The 23,941-nt window shown below is 41.9% G+C and overlaps 1 protein-coding gene across 1 annotated transcript in view; it reads right to left on the bottom strand.

Annotated features, from left to right (window-relative positions):
* Window positions 1–23,941, bottom strand: part of galnt14 (UDP-N-acetyl-alpha-D-galactosamine:polypeptide N-acetylgalactosaminyltransferase 14 (GalNAc-T14)) — a 175,776-nt gene that overhangs the window by 65,190 nt on the left and 86,645 nt on the right. The window contains exon 3 of the mRNA XM_083934659.1: window positions 5,476–5,574. Within this exon, the coding sequence (XP_083790785.1) occupies window positions 5,476–5,574 (99 nt within the window). The remainder of the gene's footprint in view (window positions 1–5,475; window positions 5,575–23,941) is intronic.

The following is a 23,941-nucleotide window of genomic DNA, read 5'->3' on the forward strand; positions in this document are numbered from 1 at the left end:
AACAGAAGTAATGTCACACCTTCCTTTCTGTCATGTTGTCCTCAGCTCTTTGGTAACAGCGTGGCTGTATCATCAAATGGACCGCTACCTGAATTTAACATTCATGGAGAATTTCTTTCTATTCAATTAATGACTAATATGTTTGATCGATTTTGTGTCTTGTCAGTTGATTAACCCTGGCGACCTGTCCATTGTGCACCCAGCTTCTTGCCAAGTGCATACTGGGACAGGATCCAGCCTTCATACAACCCCAAAACAGGGTACGCAGTTTAGAGAATGGACAGATGGATGGAAGTCAATTAGCTCGCTAACTGTAGCATTTGGGCTGAATGTGAAACAGGTGTGGACTGAACTGGAGTAGCACATTTTATAATTTGCCAACATTCAGACAAGAGTTCAAACTGTAGGCCGGCATCAAAGTCAGGAGCACTTGCTGTCATGGGATTTTGAGTGAACTTTTATGGCAAAGTGTGCTAGAACAGTATTAAACATAGATGGAGAAGAAAGAGAAACGAGGGCTACTGTGGGATGAGAGCTGAGTATGAAAAGATGATTTATTCCTTCAATGTTTTTTCTCTATGGGACAATGTCTGTCAGTTGGTCCACCACTTTGGACTTCAGACTATAGACCAGCGGTCCTCAATAGGCGGCCCCCACCGCTGATTTGTATTTGAGTACCCCTGCTATAGACTGTATCAAGGAAGTAGACGTAGATACCATGACGTCACCCATTGGTTTGTGGACTAGCATTTTGGTTATCGGAAAGAACATTTATTCCTATACAGTGGCTCTCTGCAAGGCCAATATCGGCCTATAATATTGGCTGACCGATTAAATTGGTCTGTTTCAATTGAAAACAGATGACATGGCTAACTTCTTGTTGTCTGCTTCCAGCAGAAGCCAGAAGCTTGCTGTGAGGCGACAGTGCTAACCACCACACCACCCGCATGTTAACTCATCCCAGACTTAACTTCACTAAGACAAATAATTTTTTTTTCTCTAGTTGTTAAACCATTAATTTCACATTATTTCTCATTTGTCTGTGGGTCAACATCTCTCCGCTGGTCCTCCACGAAGGCAGCAGACGTATTTGCTGAACACGTCACGCAACTACAAAACCTCTATAACAGGTTTTCAGATTGTCTTGCCGCTCTGCTGCCCAGGGTTTATGGATTTATTTACACCTGAGAAGTGATGCTTTCAATGGTTGTGAGCAGGATATCTTCTGCTCCGTTGGTTACCGTAAAAACACATTGCAACTCTCTGCTTCGTGTGTATGTGGTATTGTTGATTGTAAATCAGCTGCAGAGCTGTTTTTCACTCACTCCATTCTCTACAGGTGAGGAGTCAAATTCTTTTCCACTGCTCATGCAATATTAGACTTTGCTCAAGGCACAATTGTATTTCTATTTTAAACTTTCTAAAGCTTTCTCCCTTTCCATGTTTCTCTGTTTGCACCTCAGCTTGGCTCCCTCCCTCTCTCTTCCCCTCTCTCTCTCTCTGCCTGATTGGTTAGCTGACAGCCAGTTCTTCCATCCTCTACCTTGCTGGAGTAATTCATCACTCCATTCTCACCACCTCTGCAACCACCTCTCTTTCCATTCATCCGCATCCCAACATCTTTTATCCAACCAATTTCTCTATCAAGACCTCTGACAGCAATGGAAGAAATATTAAACGTCCACTGTTTGGCGAAATAAAATCCCTCTTCATTCTTAAATGGTACTCAGGGTTATTACATGTCAAGACATTTTTAAATAATGTGTAGGAATGAACATAATCCATAAAATGACAGGCACAGACTTAGCTTTTTAAAATTACACACTGCGCCTTTTTCATTGCACCTTAAATCTTTCTCGCTCTGGCAGAAAGCCTCTCCCAGCAGATCTACAGAAACTGTTCTTGGAAAGAAATCCTGATTCAGCCACTCGATACGTTCTGTTCTGTCTAACCACCAGTGATGCATTGTGCTATATATCTGCAGCTAGTAAATACTGCCTCATCACTACTGATCTATAGTGCTGTACATTTACATTTATCAGTCCCAGTCTGCGCTCAAATGGTTAGTTTGTCCACCGTAAACAGTCCTGTTGCGGCTAATGTATGGCAATCTGTAACTTAATTCACAAATGATTTTCTGATTATGTTTATTTAGTGGATGCTTGTGCATGACCTTATCAGTGATAATCTAATGCCTGCATCAAGCACTGAATGGTATCTAACTGAAATAAAAATGTCTCATCAACTCACATTAAAATGCATATTGTATCTAGGCGACCGTCTTGCTGCTGGACCACAGAGTACCATAGGAACGATGGACATGTTGCTGAGGTTTGAAAGGTAAATGCACCGTCCACCAGCACGGTCTGATTTACTTTAGCTCCCACCACTTTTCACTTGTTGCTGCATGGGGACGTTCTTTGTACATGGGTTTAGATTGCATACTGGCCCTGACTTAACGTTCAAGCTGTTTTAAAAAAAATAAAAGTCTTCTGCTGCTTTCATGCTTTTATTGTGGGGGTATAAATGTAATTGCTTTATTGAGGGGGACGCGTCTACTGCACCCATGATGTGGACAGAAAAAGCATTTACACTTCTGTTCAATGTTATCGCAATGCGTCACCTCCAGGTGTGGTTTAGCTGATCGGCTCACAATTGGTCCTCAACCTGTTTTGGGTGCATTTACACCTGTATTCTCATGTGGTCTAGCATGATCCAACTGCAATCCGATCACCGAAAACACACTTTAATGCAAAGAGTAAAGGGGGCCACTGGTGGTCTGTAATGCGACAGATTTTGTCAGTTGAAATTTGATTCCAAATGCAGCCCACTGGCCAAAATCTGTAATTGAATTAGTGTAAAGAAATATTTCAGCGATGCAATATTTTTGCTCCATGTGTAAGACAGGGCTAAAGATATGAGAAAGAAATGAAGAAGAGCAGGGCCGAATAGAGTGTAAATCCCACATGAAGCAGTGAAAGGATAAATCTACCTAATGACCTCATCTTGTAAATCCTGAGTGATCAGTTGAAGAGGAAGTGATCCGGACTCTTTACTGTGCCTTTTTAGGACCACTGAATCAGAAAGTGCTGAGCTGGTGCTGATCTAGACCTCTCCCTTTCTCTCTCTCTCTCTCTCTCTTTTTTTTACCCATGATGCTCTTGTGGCTTCTCCATAATAATGGAAGCTCTGCAGCTCAGGAGTCTGTTTCACATGCACACACACGCAGAGCCAAAACAAACTAAACCCATTAAAACCAAATATGTCATCAAAAGCTCCACATCTCTTTTCTCTCTTTCTCTCCCTCTTCGCCCACTTATCTCTCGGCCAGCGGCGACGGAGAAGACAAGATCAATTTTTGGATCAGAGCTTGATTAAATATCGACAAGGCCCGACTCCCCCTCAGAAAGCAACTCTTTGATCACAAGATGAAAAGCTTTCAAAGTGCCCATCATTGTCTCAGAAATCAAACCGAGGCGGAGAGTTTCGTCCTGCGTATTGCCGAAAAACTCCGAAATTATACTCTTTTATAGAGTAATTGCAGACAACGCGCTTTCAGTGTGATCAGAGTCCCCGGTGCGAAGCATAACTGCAGAGAGTAAAAAGAAAACTTATCTTGCTATTATCTAGCTATTCAAGTGTCTTTTTTTTCTTTTGCTTGAAAACTGATGCTTGAAATTAGATCGCATTTTCTTGCTGTCTTTGAGCAAATCACTTTTCAAAGGCTCTTAGAAAAAGTTTTATAATACTGATTATCTTTTGAAAACTTCTTGGCTATAAGATCCTTGACCTTGCTAAAGAGCATGTCAGTCCTTTCATATTCTTCTTTTTTACATTCCGACATCACATGAAAGCAGCTCAAACGTCTCGCAATGTTAATGAAATTGAAAACATTTTTTGTTTGTGTGTCTGTCTTTATGCTTTTTCCTTGGCCCGATCTGCACCCTTCCACCAAGTTTCATGAAAAATGGGACGGTAGTTTTTCTGCAATCGTGCTGCCAACCAGACAAAAAAAACAACCTTGGCAGAGGTAATAAAACTGTTTGCGGCAGTAAAGAAGCTTCAGAGGCTCCTGTGTACCCCACAAACTAAAAATAAAAGGCAGCAATACTACTTCCAGCTCCAAGTCACCAACAGCAAATGCACGCACACACACACACACACACACACACACACAAACACACACACACACACATACACACACGGGTATGGACAGAGCCAGAGCCAGAGCCAACGGGAGCAGAGGAGCCCAGAGAGACAGATTGTCTTTTAATTGGTTGAAAACTGCAGAGCTTTGAGAAGGGCTGAAGGGGAGGACACACACACACACACACACACACATACACAGTGTCCTCTGTGATAGTGAGAAGACGTAGCTGCCCCCTGCTGACTGACTGGTATAATGAGCTGAAGCTGGGCCAAAAACTGGAGGTGTGTGTGTGTGTGTGTGTGTATCTCATGTGTCAACCTGCTGATATCATCAAACTGAAAGACAGAACGAAGGTTCAGAGACGGAGGGTCAGCAGAGTAAATGTGTGTGTGTGTGTGTGTGTGTGTGTGTGTGTGTTTGTGTGATGGTTTGTTTGGCTGTAGCATCACTGCATCTCTACTGTAACGTTTGGCAGTTCACTGTCTCTGCTGTCTCAGCCAAGACTTCTGAGACTCAGAGGTTTCATTTGACCCTCTCGCGGAGCCACCCACCCTTTTTCTACAGGGTGATCTAGGCCTGTGGATCTAGCAGATGACATTAGAAGCAGACAGAGAGAGGTGGAGATGCAAGACTTTTTCAGGTTGTCTGTTTCACTCGATACGTTTACATGGACCCTAATATTCCACTAATAATCGGAATAACTGCTCAATCAGATAAAATATGCCTCATGTTAACACCTCCATCGGAATCATTTTTCTATGGGATTGAAAAGGTGGTGTAAACGTTTTCAATCCAAACTTTTTTTTACCCGCGTGTCCTTTCTCTCATCAACCATGGCTGAGATAACCACCGTTGGTGAACTGTACCTGTTGTGGAAGTCCAAGATACGGCTCCTTTAATGTTGACAAGTAATGCATCTGCCAGTGGGGGAATCACAACACTGGCACCCCTTCTTCACCGTCTCCTCCCTTCTGCTTGGTTGCCACAGCGTCACGCGATTTGGCTGCAAAGTTTGGTATTTTCAGCTCCTTGGATGCAAATATTGATCGTTTTTTGCATCTATCGCATCACGAGTCAAGCACCGCCCGTCTTGAAATCGTGTCTGTAGATTGACTTGTATGTAATTGCGCTTCTTCTATCGCATCTATCACGTCTATTGCGTTTATCCCTTTCGGTCCAAATAGATGCTCAGAGTGGGAATAAAAGTTATTTTCTGATTTAATGCTCTGGGGCATGTAAACACACTTCTTATCAGATAGCTCACCTCAGCTTTAATGTGTATGTATGTGTGTGTGTGTGTGTGTGTGTGTGTGTGTGTGTTTTACCTCATGATGGTTCGCAGCAGGGTAGATCTGGCCTCATTGTGGAAAGTGATGATGATAGAGGTTGGAGGAAGATCGGAGTCGTAATGGAGAGTGGTGCACCTACAAGAGAGAGAGAGAGAGAGAGAGAGAGAGAGAGAGAGAGAGAGAGAGAGAGAGAGAGAGAGAGAGAGAGAGAGAGAGAGAGAGAGAATGATTTAACCATGTGAAGGTTTAGTTACAACAATTAATAAATCATAAATCCCTCATTTGAATAATAAATGTTTTCCAACTGAATAGTTGAGACAAGAAGATATGGAATTAAACAACAGAATGCTGATGAACATAAGCAGACAAGACCTGTTGAATTACTGATCAGCAGCCAGAGCTCATTAAAATACACCACAGAACAGCGTGTGTGTGTCTCTCTGTGTGTGTGTGTGTGTGTGTGTGTGTGTACTGCCTTCGCTGGGTCAGCAGCCTTTTCTTCTGAAAGAGCAGAGGCACGCATGCACGAACGCACTCACACACACACACACACACACACGGTATAATGAGAGGACTGGCCTTTACCTATCAGATTGATGGATTGGTGACATTTTAAACAGAAACAGTCTGCTTGCTCGGTTCTGGACCTTCATTTTTAAAAACCTCACCTCTCACCGTGTAGCAGGACACACTGCACCATTAGTCAGCTTAGCATGTGGTTCTCTGCTGTCTTTACATCCATAATGTGTTTTTACTATTTTGTTTTTGAAGGAGTTGGGATTGGAATATTCAATTCAAATACTGAAAATGTAATACAAAATGTCAAATGTAGAGTGTATCTGGAAAACATGAGCGAACGTGAAATATGAGGCATCATTAATAAGAAGGTGAGTGACCCGACACAGGAAAGTTCTGCCATTCAAAAATATTAACGATTAACAAATTAAAACAATCATTCAACGCCAATACATCAATATGATCTTGTGACGCTCATAAGTAAAAACATAATGTAACAATTTCTAAAATAACAATGAAAAGTGTAACTTAAATTAGCTTGTTGTGCTGTTTGGCACAACACGATCATGATCAACACATTGTGGGTGTTTTTTTATCGCATTCAAAGATAAAACCATATATCATCAAAAGTATCAGCAAAGTATACTCGCTGCGATTTCTATGATTTCCTAGAAAAAGCTAACTTTTTCATATCAAACAACACAGATGCCGCCTTTTGATGAGCTGGTACTAGAAGGTGGAGTTAAAACACTGCAGATCACTGATTGGTGAGAGAGAATCGTCATTAGCGCAGTACGGGACATCGTCCACAAACCCGCTTTTTTTAAACAGTTAAGCTTCTGCAATATCCGCCACCACATTTTTTTTGCCCACTTAACCCAGAAATTAAAAAAAAAATTGCAGCCCACAAAGGTAGGGCGTGCAGTGCCGACATTCCTCTGTTTGATTGCCGCCGGAAAGGATCCGGCGAGTGTCGCGTTGAAGATGATGTCATCAGTTTTGGGCTGCGTCACTATGGCGATCAGCCGTCAATCCATTTTCGGAACTATCGGCAATGGAAAAAGAAAAGTACTGCTACCAAAAGTGAGTCGAGTAGATCGAACCATGCAGTGGAAATGGGACCCAAACATGTTTCTCTGCATTCCCCTGCTCGGTTGTGAAGCTTTTCTCTGTTGCTGCTTTACTTTGTAGAACAAAAAAAAGGTAAAATATATTTTTCAAAGAAACATTTTGAGATTGTGTAGCTCAGAGGAAAGAAAACATGTCCTTCCACGTCAAAGGACATCGACTAAATGTTTGTTAAGAAGCCAGAATCTCTTTGGCCGGTTCAGCTGACTGTCCACTGAACTCCTTCACATGTAATGTCTAATAATTCTGCTTCATATTCTTCTCTCAAGCAGACTTTTGGTGCCACATATCTAACATTTTGTGGCTTCAGCTCCTACAAAAACACCAGCGTGTCCCGTCGTCGTGTCCTTGAGCCGAACATTGATCCACCTCCTGTGATTTGCTGTTGGGGTTAGAACACAAGCTCGACTCCTAATTTGTTGTATTAACAGGTCGGCACGCAGTATCACACGGTGCACTCGAGCACCCGACTGTGAAATAATACAATCAGCACCTCATTAACTCACAATTTGATTTATTCCTTTTTTTTTTTTCAGTTTAGAGGCACGATGATTAAGAGGGGAAACAATATCACCAAAGCAGATTAGAGAATGTACAAAAGATCAGAAACACGTGTGTGTGTGTGTGTGTGTGTGTGTGTGTGTGTGTCTGTGTATGTGTGTGTGTGTGTGCGTGTGTGTGTGTGTGTGTGTGTGTGCGTCAGGCTCTTACTGCTGGAGAGGGTTCAGTGTGTTGCTCAAGGGGATCCATGATCATCTCAGCTGATAATAGTGTGTATTGTGACTTCTTACACTGTGACAAGAGTGTGAGGGCCAAACTTAAAGTACATTTTATGGTACGGAACTTTATGTTATGTTTATTTCATAGTACGTATGTATCATCATCATCATGCTTTGGTCTGCTGTCATTCTTTCTTTATGTTGTTCTTTTTCCTTTTTTGTGATTCATCTATCTATCCATCTATCTATCCATCTATTTCTCTTCCTTTAACCTTCCTTCTTTAGTTTCCATTTTGCTTTCTTTCTGAGACTTAGACTTCTTTAGTTTCCATTTTGCTTTCTTTCTTTCATCCCTCTGTCTTTCTTTGTCATCATCATGCTTTTCTTTATATTTTTCTTTTTCCTTCCTTGTGTCTCTGTCCTTCATCTATCTATACATCATCTCTTTCTTTCTCATTTTGATTTCTTTATCTCTTTTTTCATCCTTTTGTCTTTCTCCGTGTTATTCTTTTTTTGTCATCATCATGCTTTTGTCATTCTTTCTGTCTATTTTTCTTTCTTTTTTTCTCTTTTTACTGACGCAGGGCTGCTGGAGCCGATCCCAGCTACATCGGGCATGAGGCTTGGTACACCCTGGACAGGACGCCAGTCTATCGCAGTGCACATAGAGACGAACAGAGACAGACAACCATTCACACCTACGGGCATATAAGGTCATCAGTTAACCTAACACCTGCATGTCTTTGGACTGTGGGAGAAAGCTGGAGAAACGCACCCAGGCAGACACAGGGAGAACATGCAAACTCCACACAGAAGGGTCCCAGCCGGGATTCATACTGGGAACCCTCTTGCTGTGATTGCTGTGAAAGTGCAAACCACCACCGATGATCATCCCAGATGATAGATGACAGGGCGGCACGGTGGCGTGCGTTAACTAACTTACTAGCTCATGGCACAGTTTCTCTCTCTTTCACACACACACACACACACACACACACACACACACACACACACACACACACACACACACACACACACACACACACACACACACACACACACACACACACACACACACACACACACAGCTTTTTTAAAGGCCAGAACAGCTGGTGTCACATTGCATTTCTTTCCATCTTTCTTTGCTTCCTCCCTTATTCCTCCCTTCCTTTGCTCTTCCATTTGTTTCAATCTCTCTCCTAGTGAGAATAGGAATATCTGCTGTATATATTTGTCATATCATATCCCATCATGCCCTTCTCTGCCTCCTCCATCCCTCTATCTCCTCGTCTCCATCTTTGCTTTTTCTACAGCTGATTTATTCACCAGCTCTACCAGAGAGGAACGATAAGAAGATAAAGACGAGCTGCTGCTCTGTGTGTGTGTGTGTGTGTGTGTGTGTGTGTGTGTGTGTGTGTGTGTGTGTGTGTGTGTGTGTGTGTGTGTGTCACAAACAGAGAAAGAGAGAGAGAGAGAAAAGGATGAACGAGGTTGAGAGACACAGTGACAGACAGAGATGTATAGATAAAAGTTGTGCTGACAGATGACTGATGTTGGAGCTGATATGAACAAGCTTTCACACTCCCTGAGCGCGTGTGCGTGTGTGTGTGTGTGTGTGTGTGTATGTTTGTGTGTGTGTGTGTGTGTGCGCGCACACGAGTGTGTGTTAACTTCCTGATGCGTCAAAGCTCAAGAGTGCACACACAGGGAAGGATATACAGAAGATGGAAGAAAATGGACGGAGAAGAGGAGTGGGGTAGAAGGAAATGGAGAAGAGGTAGAAATGATGGGAGAGAAGAAGAAGAGGAGTCAAAAAAGGCGGAGGAGATTTAAGGGAGGAACAGAGGCGAGAGGAAGAAAGGCAGGAAGATAAAAGGGAGGTGGATTAGGAGGGGATGTATGGAGGCAAAAGATGAGGGAAAGTGGAAGGAGAGAGCCACAAAAAGTGGTAAACAAAGAAGAAGATTGAAGAGCGGATAAAACAAGAACAGGAAAATGTAGGACGGCAGAGGAGAAAGAGAAGAGAGAAGAGGAAAATAGGATGAGAGCAAAACGTCAGGAGGGAGAGAAGAGAGAGATGAGGATGAGAAAGAGCAGTGATGGGGAAAGGAGATAAAAAAGGGTAAGAGGAGAGGACACCAGGACCAGAGTCAGACCATCTGACCGTAACATGGGCCGCTCACATAAGCTGTTTTCACACATGATGATGTCAGGAGAATCGGGTCTGGAGTTTCTCTTTTAAACACACAGCCCACAAACTGAATTTTTTTGTTTCAGACTCGTTCTCACTTGCTGGTTTATGTGAGGGGAGGCGTCGGGGTCGAGAGTGCAGGAGGGAGGATGTGACGTGCTGACGGAGCCGGTTTTAACCTGGTCATAAACAACCAAAGTTCACAACACTCATCGTCTCTCCAGTTAGACATTATTGTTAGCGTCTTTGTGTGAACTACCCTTCTTCATCACCCTCAGAGGTTTACCACCCATGATATAAACATCACCAAGATGCATTCAATGAGAGAATACACCAACAGACCGGAGGATGAGCCTCTGTAGGGTAAAGTCTGTGTGATGCCAGATCTGACACATACAGTATACATCCCACCAGTTAATGTCCAGATCATTTCAGCTTTCACTCACTCATCTCATCTCATCTTCAGCCTCTTATCCGGGGTCGGGTCGCGGTGGCAGCAGCTTTAGCAGGGGACCCCAAACTTCCCTTTCGCGGGCCACATTAACCAGCTCTAACTGGGGGATCCCGAGGCGTTCCCAGGCCAGTGTGAAGATATAATCTCTCCACCTGGTGCATGTGTGAAAGGAGCTCCGCGGTAACATTATATTGTTATCTGCTGCTTAATTACAGACAGCAGACAGTCTGGCCACATATCTATGTTGTTGAAATGGTCAGTCGTTCACTTCCGATCAAAACATTCCTGCTCAGTTTTATGCTGGGTGATGTTTAGGTGCATTATCGCAAGAAAAGCTCCCTGATGCACGAGCTACGGGCTACGTTTCCTCTAAGTGACGACCTGGTTAAACCCTCGACGTGGAAAGAGTATTAGAAGGGGGAAATAGGAATACAAAAGTAGTGTCATTTTGCTGTTTTGGTAACATTGTTTTTGAAACGTTCATGCCAATAAAGAGAAAAAAACAATAGTGATGGAAATGAGACACAAATGTAGATAGAAGGGAGGGAAAAGAGATGAAGAAGAGAGGGAAAGGGAATTTAGATGATGGATGTGAAGGGATAAGAAAATGAATCTGCAAGAAAAAGAAAGAAGGGTGGAAAAAATTGTTCACCTGCTTTACTTCTTAGCTACAGCATTGCCATAAATCACAGAGAAATCTACTTCATCCCCTGAAGATAAAAACAAAAAATAACAACAAATGCAAAAGGAAAACCAGAAGAGAAACTGTTATCTTTCACTTCCAATCAGAAGAAGAAAACTAGACGCTCATCATTTCCCAATGCACGCACACACACACGCACACACACAGACACAAGCACACGCACACGCACACGCACACGCACACGCACACACACACTCTCACACACACACACACACACACACACACACATTTTAAAGCTGTCCACAGGTGGATAAGAGGCATGAGGGAACACAACACAAAGAAAGAGGAAAAAGAAAGGGTGGTTAAAAATAGTGTGGAGGGTTAAAGAGAGAACAACAATAACGAATACTGCAGGAGACAGAAGAAAAATAAAAGAAGAGATGAGCAGAGTGTTTACTGTAGATCTCTGTCCAGATGGTGCGAAAATCATTCATATTTGATGAGCGGAGCCATTTGAGGAGTAGATGTATGTGTGTGTTTGTGTGTGTGTGTGTGTGTGTGTTTGTGTGTGTGTGTGTGTGTGTGTGTGTGTGTGTGTGTGTGTGTGTGTGTGTGTGTGTGTGTGTGTGTGCACGGCGCTGGCTCATCAAAGTTCATGTGGAGGTGAGATAAACACATGAAAGGCGAGGTCAACACACACACACAGTCCCTCTCTGCGGGCGGTGCAGCAGACCTGTCAAAGTGTGTGTTCATGCTACAAAATACTAATGCCCACTGATGTGGCCCTGAGATACTGTCAAATCTGCACGCACACACACACACACACAGATACACGCACGCACGCACACACACACAAACACACACCCTTCCTACCTGCAGCCTCTGATTAACACCTCTAACGCTTTTCACCCTCTCTGTCCTTCACTTGTTCTGCCTCTCTGCTTTTTTTCTATTCTCTGTGTCTCTCTCTCTGTCATCTCTTGTTTTCTCTGTCCTGGCTAAAAAAAACAGAGTAGTGAATAATTGTTGGGGCTAAATTCAGACACAAAAGAGCTGATTCCTCACCGCTCTGTCAAATATTTGTAAAGTTGACCCTAAATCCTCTAAACAGTAATTGCTTTTCCTCTCAGTTCCTGATCTGGCACTTTTCATTGGTTAACATTAGGACAAGGTTGTTTTCTTTAATGGTCATGGTCTATTGGCAGGAAACATGATGTGAACAGTCAGCACCTTCTCATTCACAGGGCATCAAATAGCACATTCTCATGAAAAAATATGATGTTCTATTTGAAGAGATATCTTGCTGATGTTAATCGAGCACTGTGTCATGGTTTCTTCCTTATTCTATATGTCAGACTTCTGGACTCACTAATGACTTGAAAAACAACTCAGGTCATTAGCTTGTGGCTAACGAGACATTGATTCTTCTCTTTGTATTCAATAGTCTTCATTTCCTGGGGTCCTGTGTCACCCTGTGTGCAATGTTTCCCCTCCCATTATATAAGGCAGCCCCGCCCCCCTTGAAAGTGAAGTTAATTTCATTTAAATGTATTTTCTGAATAGTGTCAGATCACAACAGAAGTCATTTAAGGATCCCTTTCCTATAGATCATCTCTTTACCTTGTCCTTCTAGTAAACAAACTAAACAGCCTTATGTTATTTAACTTATTTACACGACAGCATGTTAATTCTATGTTTATAATTCTCAGAAAACTTGACAGCGTTGGAGATTCACTTGTTCAAAGATCGTTTGGGAAGAGGCTCCACTCCTAACCAAGTACTAACGGGGAAAACGAAACTGAAACTTATCAGAGATCCTATATTATTCTGTTTGGGAAGAGGGTTCACTCCTTCAAAAAACAACTAAAACAGAACTAAACAAACTGAAATTCTTTATTTTTACTTTATTTTGTTGTGCTTGAAACCATGAAGTGATTTCTGATTTAACTTTGGACTGTTTCTGTTGGGGAACATTATTTGGACCTTTTGGATGATTAATTAAAATACATTTTCTGACTCTCATTGTGTAATGCACTGATTTAAACTGAGTTTGCATTGTGGTTTTGATTATTGCTTGTATAATTGTGATCCTTCTATCTGGTGATTTGTAACGCCTTTTAACACATAATTTATCCATGTGGGGATTGACCTTTCAATACGAACCTGTGTTTAACTTAACCATTATATTGTCTGAATAAACACCGACCGGCACGCTAAGAAAAGAACAGTCAGGCAATCTGCTATAGTGCGCTGGAAATACCTGAAAACCATGATTCCTTTAGCCATTAACACCCCCCCCCCCCCCTCAACGCTGTAAACCTGGGGAAACACTGGTGTGTATTTGTTAACAATGCATGAATGGTGAGCTTACAGTGGGTTTTTTTTTTCTACAATAACTCAACTGAAAAAGTATGATGTTTGATACTTTTCTCAATGTGAGGTACTTCAGAATAAACAATGGGAAGACTAATATCCTTTTGTTTTGACTGGGGCTGCACAATATGGAACAATGTCAATTTAATCTGAGCAAGGCGCAGAACGCCTGCTGGAGCAAGATATTTTGGTAAGCTGTTCACCTCTCTGGACTTTCTCTCTTTCTTTCCCCACTATCTCTGTCTCGCTTCTATTCAGGTGTTCACAGAGGAGAAGATGGCCTAGTTTTTGCTGGTTAGGCAACAGGCATTTACATATTCTCACACACACACACACACACACACACACACACACACACACACACACACACACACACACACACACACACACACACACACACACACACACACACACACACACACACTGCTGGTGAACGAGGGATTTCTCTTCTTCTGATTGAGAGAAAGAATAGAAGGAAGAGACAGCGAGGGACAGTTGATAATACCTCATTTCTTCTTTTACTGGAAAATTCCATTAGGAAAATTTCCGAGTCAATGACTCCAATGAATGAATAGCTCAAATGAATAGTTCAGTGGATTCAACAATTTTAATTGAAGCAGGTTAAATCCCCAAAAGGAGAGAAAGAGTGTATGTTTTCTGCTAAATAAAGTGGGACCAGTTTGGGGCGTCAGATTCACTGTTTTCTTCTGCCAAAGCTGAGATTTTTTCTTTTATTCAATTCAAGTTATTCACAATGTCGTTAACTCTCAAACGCGCACACAGACCCGATTCAACACATCCCAGTCGTTTGATTCAGGATGCACTGCATCTCAGTAGACTAAAAACTCCTGGATCAGCACGATTAACTCATTACTGTGCAGTAAACAATGACTAACAATCTACATCTACATAGATGAAAAGTTGAATTCATAAGCAAGAAAACGCAGCATCATACGAGTCAAAAAACTTTTTCTACTTCAGGAACTGGTGTAACCCAGAGTTAAAAAAACACAGCAAAGGTGCCTTCTTTGATGGCCCTATGTTAGATACTCTAAAACTAAAGCCAACTAAAACTATAGAGGCATCCTCTTTAACATACAAAAAGCCTTAATAAACAATTCGGAAGGGAAAACCCTAAAATCCGTAAAATTCAAAAAGCCATTTCTCTGTACTGCTACACTACCGTTTGTGTTTCACACTTCTTCAATATAATGATATGTATCTTTGCCAAAGTCATATTTTTGCTCTACTAAAGATGCAATTGGCTGCCAGCTTCCTCAGCTTTACTTTAAAAGTAAATACTTTAACTTTTTAAGGTCTTGTCATGCCTTTATCATTCAGGACTTTTAGCCTCCGTATAGGGGGCCCCTGCTCTACATCTGAGCCACCAGGCTCCCAAATAAATACTTTTACTAGTTAAATTTGCATGTGTTTTTTTGCAACATTCAAAAAGTTGAAATTCATTTGACAATTGAATGTAAACATGGCTCATCAGTGTATATCGGCTGTCCTATGGAGCTGTGCGTTACACGTACACCAGTCATGATGTGGTGGTTGGGATAATGAGGCTACCGCAGCAAACAATGGACCTGAGGAAGATATTTGATTTAAAATCAACAAAGAGAACCTTTTAAATGTTTTTTTTCTGATTCAGACTCAGCTTGTTGACACTTCAGTGTTTAGAAGCAGATGGTGAAGTTGACTCATCAGAAGAGTCGTGCTTTTAAAAGAAGGAGCTCTTGTTCTGGAGAACATTATGCTTCATTATCACCACTCTTCAACTGTCCTGCTGCATTATCACAACACTTACATATCCCTTCTGATCTGAGCTAAATTGGGCAAAGTAAACAGATTTAAGTGCAGACTCTGATCCATTCAAAATTGATTTCATTAACAGACACCTCCTGTTGTTTATTGACAGTAAAAGTTCCATGAATTTATGTTTGTGCTCGTTATATTTTGTTCTTTAAATGTCCAAAATAGAATGAAAACATTAAATGCTAAGGCGACATTGTGCAGTCACCAAATCACACGTGGCATTGAAATGCTCCAAATGACTTTGTTTTGAAAGTACGCCAGGAAGCCACTAAATATAGTGAAGCAGGGGGCGAGATTGTCACACGTACTGTAAATCCTGGCGAGGATTAAAAAGGGAGGGCGTCTTCCAAACTAACTCACTAGCACCCACCGTCAAAGTAAAAAGCCGTCACCCAAGAGAGCTCGTTTGGGTCTCTGTGACAGGCCAACCTGAGAACCACGACGGTCCCCCGCAGCAGGAACGCTAGGAACGTCTGAAAGAAGTAGAAGCACGATGGCTTCAGAACCACGCAAAACCTGAGGACTAGCTGTTATTAGTGGAGTTTAAAAAAGGGGAAGGGTTGTCAGAGATGAACAAAGGCAGAGACTTTCAGATATGACAGAAGATAGGATGCTTTTTTATTTTATTTTAACAACTCCCGAGGCCCCTCTGCTTCCTTGTTAGTGCTGCTGCGATCCCCCAGTGAAGCGGAGAGACTCGTGTGTTTTCCAGAGTTTTCTGACTGTTTAAAAAACATGAGGCTGGAACTGCAGGGAGAAATGCTTCATCCCCTCTGCTGCTTATATATTCACACTTTACAGTTCCACAACTCTGCCTGTATGTGTGTGTGTGTGTGTGTTTTTATACTGGTGTGGATACATTTTGCATGAATTGGTATCTGTATGTCATTAGACCTATGTTCTCTGTGTTTATGTGCGTGTTGAATGGAAGTATATATATGTGCAGGTGTGTAATTGATGCAGTTGTTTCATCTTTAATTATCCAAGCATGGTAGCATCATAAAAGTGCCCATTTTAATACACATATAGCCTGCACTGTTTGTTACCCAACAGGTATTTTCAGCCATTTAATTGGCTGAAGATACTAAAACATTCAAACCGGTCTCCTCTGTGATCTCTTATATTCTCTTCCACCTCTTGTGGGATCTAGTTAGCCGTCTTTCTTTTCCCATCGTTATGTAAGTAAACTCTTTGAAGAAACTCTGCAGACAGACAGACAGCACACGAGTGATTATCTGTGTCACAGAAGAAATCCCTCAAGGAGGTCCTTCTCCGGGATTTTGGGAATGCAGATGCAACATGGTCCAAAGCAGAGCCGGGCTGCTGTATCAAAGGAAAACCGGTGATATGAATATGGAGATATATATATATATATATATATATATGTGTGTGTGTGTGTGTAATTTAATGTATACAGTGTTCTATCTGGACTACATTAAGCAGCTGTTTTTAGACTTGTTGCTGTGACGCTTAAATTTCCCTGCATGAAGTAGATACCATTTGCGCCGATTGTGAAATTCTTGGCTGATGTCGATGTTTGACATAAGAATTTGGCTGACAGCCCATACCATTTTTAAACCTTATTTATTCCCCATTATAACAAAATAACAATACTTTTTACCTCTTTGAAGTTGGGTGTCTTGTTTCTACGTAGACAGAGTGGTGGGCTCTTTCAGGTCTGTGTGCAGGGGCCTGTTGGCTCAGAATACGTCCATGCCGATACCGGTGTCTAATGATAAATCTGTGCATCCCTTACATTTCTCTTGCATAGTTTATGTTAACATGTCTACTATCGCTTCTACACGTGATACCCCTGTTAAATATTACAAGTAACAATTACTGCACTGGACATGGACGTATTCTGAGCTAATGGGCCCGTGGGCACAGACATTTAAGGCCCCCCACTCTGTCTACACAGGAACAAGACACCCATATTCAAAGAGTCTACTTTTAGTCATTTTGTATGCGTTTTGTTTGTCTTTGTGGTCATTTTACGTACATTTATAGTTGTTTTGTATTTCTTTGTGATTGATTTGCATCTCTGTGATTGTTTTGCATCTATTTTTTAGTCATTTTGTATCTTTTTGTGGTGGTTTTTGCATCTATTTTTAGTCATTTTGAACCTTTTTGTGGTGGTTTTGCATCATGAGACCATCCTGATCTCGCGAGCTCCATTGTATTTTACTCTCAGATCAGTCTGGTAACGTGTGACAGAGAAAATTTGGAGAAGGTTGCCCAAGTGACCGAACCAATCAGCGTTCAATTCACGTTACACAAACGGCAAATATCCTTTCCTTCTCCAACCAAGACTTCCCAGATATGCTGAGTAAATAAGAATCATGCAAATCAATCCATCTTGAGGAGTCAGGTTAGGTTTTTGCATCTATTTTAAGTCATTTTGCATCTTTTCGCGTTGGTTTTGCATTCATTTTTACTTATGTTATTTATCATTTTGTGTCTATTTTCAGTCATTTAGCATCTCTTCATGGTTGTTTTGCATCCCTACAGTCATCTGTTTGGTCATTTTGGTCGTTTTGTGTATACTTATAGTCATTAAGCATCTCTTTGTGATTATTCAAGGTTATTTCAGCATCATTTTAAGAGTCAGGGCCCCTGACTTTATGGGCGCCCGGGCCTGTGCCCAGTAGGCCTGTTAAGTAATCATCCATGATCACTAGGGGTACAACAACTGCCTCTACAAGAACTAGTGCTACTACTATAGATAACAGTGTCACTAACAGTATTACTGCTATTAAACACTACACTGCAAACACAACCACTATTAGCACTAATACTTCTACCACTGCTGCACTTCTACTTCTAATACTACTAACACTTACTTAAACGTAGTGCTATCTACCAATAATCCTGCAGAGACACTGTTGAAGTACTGTTAGTTGTGGTGAGTCTTTCTATATTCACAACAGAAACAAATGTAATTGGAAATGTTCACAGTACATGATCCTGTTTGTTAACGATAGAGCGTGATTGATTGTTTGCTTTTGTTTTGTGTATGCATTTGAGAGAGAACAGTGAAGAGAAACGGAGCGAGAGAGAGATTAAAAGATATAGGAAATGACTGAATGAGTGAGTGCACAATGCTAATATACCAACGGTGCTTCGCTAATGATACTAAAACCATGACGTCCTCGTTGACGTTCACACACCCACGCTGTCCTTCCATCTCTTTCGTTCTCTCTTCTTATCCATTCTTTCCCTCTCTCTATCCCTTTGTCTCCGTCTGTCTCCTTTCATCCTGTCTTGTCAGAGCAAAGAGAAACCAGGATCTAAACTCCGACAAGGCTTTGAACAAGAAAGCAGATGAAAGATCTATCTCTCTCTCTCTCTCTCTCTCTCTCTCCCTCTCTCTCTCTCTCTCTCTCTCTCTCTCTCTCTCTCTCTCTCTCTCCCTGTCTCTCTCTCTCTCTCTCTCTCTCTCTCTCTTTCTCTCTCTCTCTCATGTCTTTATTTCTGTCTCTATCCCCTGAATGGACTTCAGAGAGCCGATTTAGGGAGATGAACAGAGAGAGAGGGAGAGAGGGAGAGAGGGAGAGAAAGAGTGAGGATGACAGCAAAGAGAGATGAGAACGGACAGGGAAAGACAAGAGGAAGAGGGGGAGAGTAACAAACTTAAATAAACCACATAAAGGGGAGTGAGTCAGTGGAAGTGATAGAACAGACAATGAAAGAACATCTGAGCTCTTTCTACGCTGTCGTTTTGCAGTCACAGATTTGAAATACGTCTGCAGGACAGGGATAACTGCTGAATCCACGTGCACTATTTACTGAATGGTAACGAGTGCAGATACCTTCATTTAAAGTCCTCAAATGTCTAAATGTCTTTTGTAGCACAATTTCGGGAGTCATTTCAGTGATTATTGATGTCTATTTTTAAGCTAATTAACTATTTCTACTTGTAAAGTTACATTGTTTACAGAGATTGGACTGAGAACTCTACAAATATCCCAACTCCCTGCACAGCTCTCTTTAAATAACATTTAAATGTTTAGTTTTCTCGTCTCATCAACAGTGTTGAGTAACATTACCTCTGAACGTAACTAGTTACATTACAGCATTACTTACTGAGAAAACATGTCAAGAGTATTTTCGTGTACCTTTGTGATTGCTTGTGCATGTTGGTTATATTGGTGACGCCTTGCTTTGAATGTATTGACTCTACCATCATTACAATCTACGGCTCAAAATGCTCAACTCTGCAGGCTAATAACCTTAATGACAATCGCAACATCCCCCCTACAGCTCTTGATTAAAGGAGTTTGCTTATTTAAATCCAGATGTGTAGTGGCAGTGTGTGCACGGTGTGGGGCTCCCTCCGTGGCCACATCAGACGGATCTCCCAGTACCGTCTGTGCACCCTTTTGGTGCTAACAATCTGACAGCGAGCTGGAGAGAGTCTCAGCCATTTCCGTGTCCGTTGAGACGCCTGTTGTGTGTCTCAGCCTCTGAATCAACTCAGGTGACAGGTGCAGGTGGCCGTAATTCAGTGGATTTTGCAGGGAAATACTACAATAGTTTATGGATTACTTATTTGAAAATGTTACTAAATAACTGATTACTTGAATTGCATAATGAACGCGTTATGTTACCCATCTGAGTACTTTAACGACGATGCTCACCAGTGTACTTCTGGGCCAATAAAACAATGCAGTTCAGACTCCAGCTACAAGACATCTCTGCACTCTGCCTTCTTGATAAATAAAAAGGTGGAGGGTGACAGTTTTTCAGGTAATATCAGCATGTCAGCTGGAGGTTGACATGGAGCAGCAGCCTGCCATTTTTGTTGCCTGTGCACCCTTTTTTTCCTCACAACTCTGCACAAAAGCGCCAGAAAAGTGAATTTGAAGGAGAGAGATGGAGATATTCAGAAATTCTGGGTTGTGTTTTTTTCGCACAGAGAGCTGGAAGAAAACTTCTTAATGTGTGTTGTTTATACGGCGTATGGTAATGCACATGCAGCTACAGCGGGAGACTCCACACGTTGCTCTGTGGTTCAACTTGTAAGTGCTGAGTTGAGCACATTTAAGCTAAACATGCATTAGCATTCAGTTACACTGTGACAAAAGCTAAACTCAGTTCCCCACTTCCCCTGTCAGGAAGCAGAGGTGGTACTCCATATTTACAGCCTGGTGATAAAAAACATACTTTCTTATTTTGCAGAAAAATAGTACTTGAACTTTTCTTGTCCTTCTGAGACAGCTTCTCACTCACTGAGTTTTTGCCGCTTCAACATGAGCTCCAGACACAATTCTGACTCACCTGCAGACAAGACTTGGGTATTAAGCAGTGTTTGGACTCACCGTGGCTCTCTGAGGAGGGGAGAGGGGTTCAGAGGGTAGTGCACAGATGGACAGATAGATTGATATTTTAATATTGTCCCTTAACAGTGTTGGTGGTAGTTGTTTTGAGCCGTTCCAGTGAGCTAAACGTTTAAATTATTTTCCGAGCATTAAGCATTTTTTCTGATGAGAGACAAAGCTTCGAGGATGATGTATATTTGGGCTAGATGTTAAAGTTTAACCCACTGAGTCAAGGGAGCTTGTCGAATAGAGGACAAGTTTCACCACATTTTATGAATATAAAGATGGAGTAAAAATTAGATTTTTACCCCACACGTATGCTTCCAGATGACATGGCCGCCACCTTCAGCAGCAACCAGCATGGCAGCCTGACAATCTCCTCCTCTCAACTCCTGCTCACATTACAATATATGGAAGAGACTCTGTCAGCAGCCATATATTCTTTTACTGTGTGTGTGTGTGTGTGTGTGTGTGTGTGTGTGTGTGTGTGTGTGTGTGTTAGTCCAGACATAGCTGCAACTTCCAAGTCAGTTTGCTTCACACAGGCAGGCAGGAAGCCATCACTCACTGTGTAGCCCCGGGTCATACACACACACACACACACGCACACACGCACGCACGCACACACGCGCACACACACACACACACACACACACACACACACACACACACACACACACACACACACACACACACACACACACACACACACACACACACACACACACACACACACACACACACTGTAGTAGATGAATGTCTAGAGGCAGGCAGAGGGAGAAGTTTTCCACATGGAGGGTTCTATACAATGGATCTGTGGTCACTCTCCATCACACACACATAGACAGAATGCATGAGGAGACACATACCAAGTATATGGATGCAAAAAGCTCTATGCACACACATACACACACACACAGACTGATGACAGTGTGTGTGGGTTCTGCTGGGTGATGAATGAAGCAATATTTCAGTCTAAACCAGCAACCCACCACATATGGTGCCTTATAGAAATGCACACACACACACACACACACACACACACACACACACACACACACACACACACACACACACACACACACACACACACACACACACACACACACACACACACACACACAATATGCTATGAAAACCCCATCTGTCAGAGTGCGACAGGTCCTGGAGCACAGAAAAATCACCTGTCTTGCTACACACACATATATGCACATTAATGCAAATCTACTGTATATCCAGAAAGACAAAATATTATCACACAAACACACAGACACAGACACAGACACACACACACAGACACACACACAGACACAGACTCCCTCACTCATTAAACTCTGCACAGTGTTGTGTTGTTTCACTGTGTCAGGCAAAAGCCCAACAGACAAGAATCTCAGTGCCAGGTAAGCATTAGAAGCACACACACACAAACACACACACACACACACACACACACACACACACACACACACACACACACACACACACACACACACACACACACACACACACACACACACACACACACACACACACACACACACACACGAGCAAACAGGATCAGACACACCCTTACATTCACACAAACACACACACTGTTGGCTTAGCAGTCTTTGTGATGCCAGGTTGCCTGCAGGTCTGGAAGCAAAGGGCCTCTGCTGTCCTAGTTGTTTTCCATCCAAACACACACACGAACAAACACACAAACGCACACACACACACAGACACACACACACAGACACACACACACACACACACACACACACACACACACACACACACACACACACACACACACACACACACACACAGGAAATTGAGGTGTGAGATGTGCAGAAGCACACAGAGAATATTTAAAAAAAAAACAGCATGTTGCATTAATAGTTTTTGTTAATGGATCTCTAAATTTTCTGCCATCTGTTCCATCAGTAATGAGAACTCCGTACTCACTAAAGTAATTGCTGAGATCTGAGAGCACGGTGACGTCACTAAACATAAGTCGCATGGGTCAAGAAATAATCAGACAGACAGGTTGTAAACAAACGCTCAAACTATTTGGATGAGAAAACCAAGTTGTACAGTGAAATTAATACCCCAAACTGTCTTTTGCAAATAGTTAACAGACCAACTTTGACAATAAGCGAGTCTGACCAACGTTTCAGGTGCAATCTCTTTTAGTTTTATCAATAAATAAACAGGTTTAGATGTCTGGTTACCTCTGGATATCTGCTTTGATTGAAGATAATCTATACTCAGTGTGTCGTTGATGGATGCAGCACAGTGATTGATGAGAAAACATGAAGCACAGACAGCAAGTCCAAGGTAATCAAAAGATCCTGCATCCCAGTAACAATTGCTTTATTTAATCTGGTTAAGGTAGTCAAAATCAAGGTTAAAATCATACAAAATAAAAGACCCAAGTTTTCATGTAATGGGATTTTCTTTAAAGAGTTCTGAGATCGTGTTAAAGTGTTGAAGCTTTTGTGACAGATGTTTGCCTGATATCACTTCTGTGTCAATCTTTAGACCGACATGGCCTCCACTCTCACCGATTTCCTATGTAAAAAAAAATTAAGTCGACAATAGGACCCCAATATAGGATTTTTGACACTGATACTGATTTCAGAAGGGGAAAATGTATCGGTTACTGATAAAAATCGTCCGAAATAGCGAGTTTTCTGAGCTGGAATGAAAGTAGACATTGTGCACCAATTGTGCACTGATATGATTCAGCAAATGTACTAAGAAGGCTGCTTTCCTAAAAAAATGACCTTATATTCATCATACAGTGCATCATGTTCAGTACCAGTCTTTTGCAGACCATTTAAATAAAGAATACATTTAAAAAAAAATACACGATGTAGAGAAATTAAATCACCCCAAGCATCGTTTTCTGCATGATATGTTCTTGAGAAAAGGTTTCTAAGTCAGCTCATATCTGAAAACATAAACGCCGATACAGATAAATACCAATATGGCTGAATTGGCCATTATGCCATTTATCAGTCTGGCTCTAGTCGACATTGAAGCGTAGCCATGGCAACATACGCTGTGGTTTGAAACGGAAATTGTGATGACAGGCTTTTCTGCCAGGTCGAGATGGGAACTTTTACATGCATGTACAACCCATGTTGGAATGAAACAGAGCTGGTTGCTTAACTGTAAAGTTTCCCTCTCGTGGAGCGGAGTTAAGTAAAAACACGATATTGAGAAGACAGGTCAATCTAAACTCAGCTTGACATCACATTGACAGCGGTGTTAGTTGCAGGGGCGGAACTAACTGGCTAATGGTTTGAGCCCCTTGTCCCCCACAGTGCTCATCAGAAAAATTCCACCATTTTCAAT

This window comes from Echiichthys vipera, assembly GCF_963691815.1.
Source record: "Echiichthys vipera genome assembly, chromosome: 19".
Classification (NCBI taxonomy): domain Eukaryota; kingdom Metazoa; phylum Chordata; class Actinopteri; order Perciformes; family Trachinidae; genus Echiichthys; species Echiichthys vipera.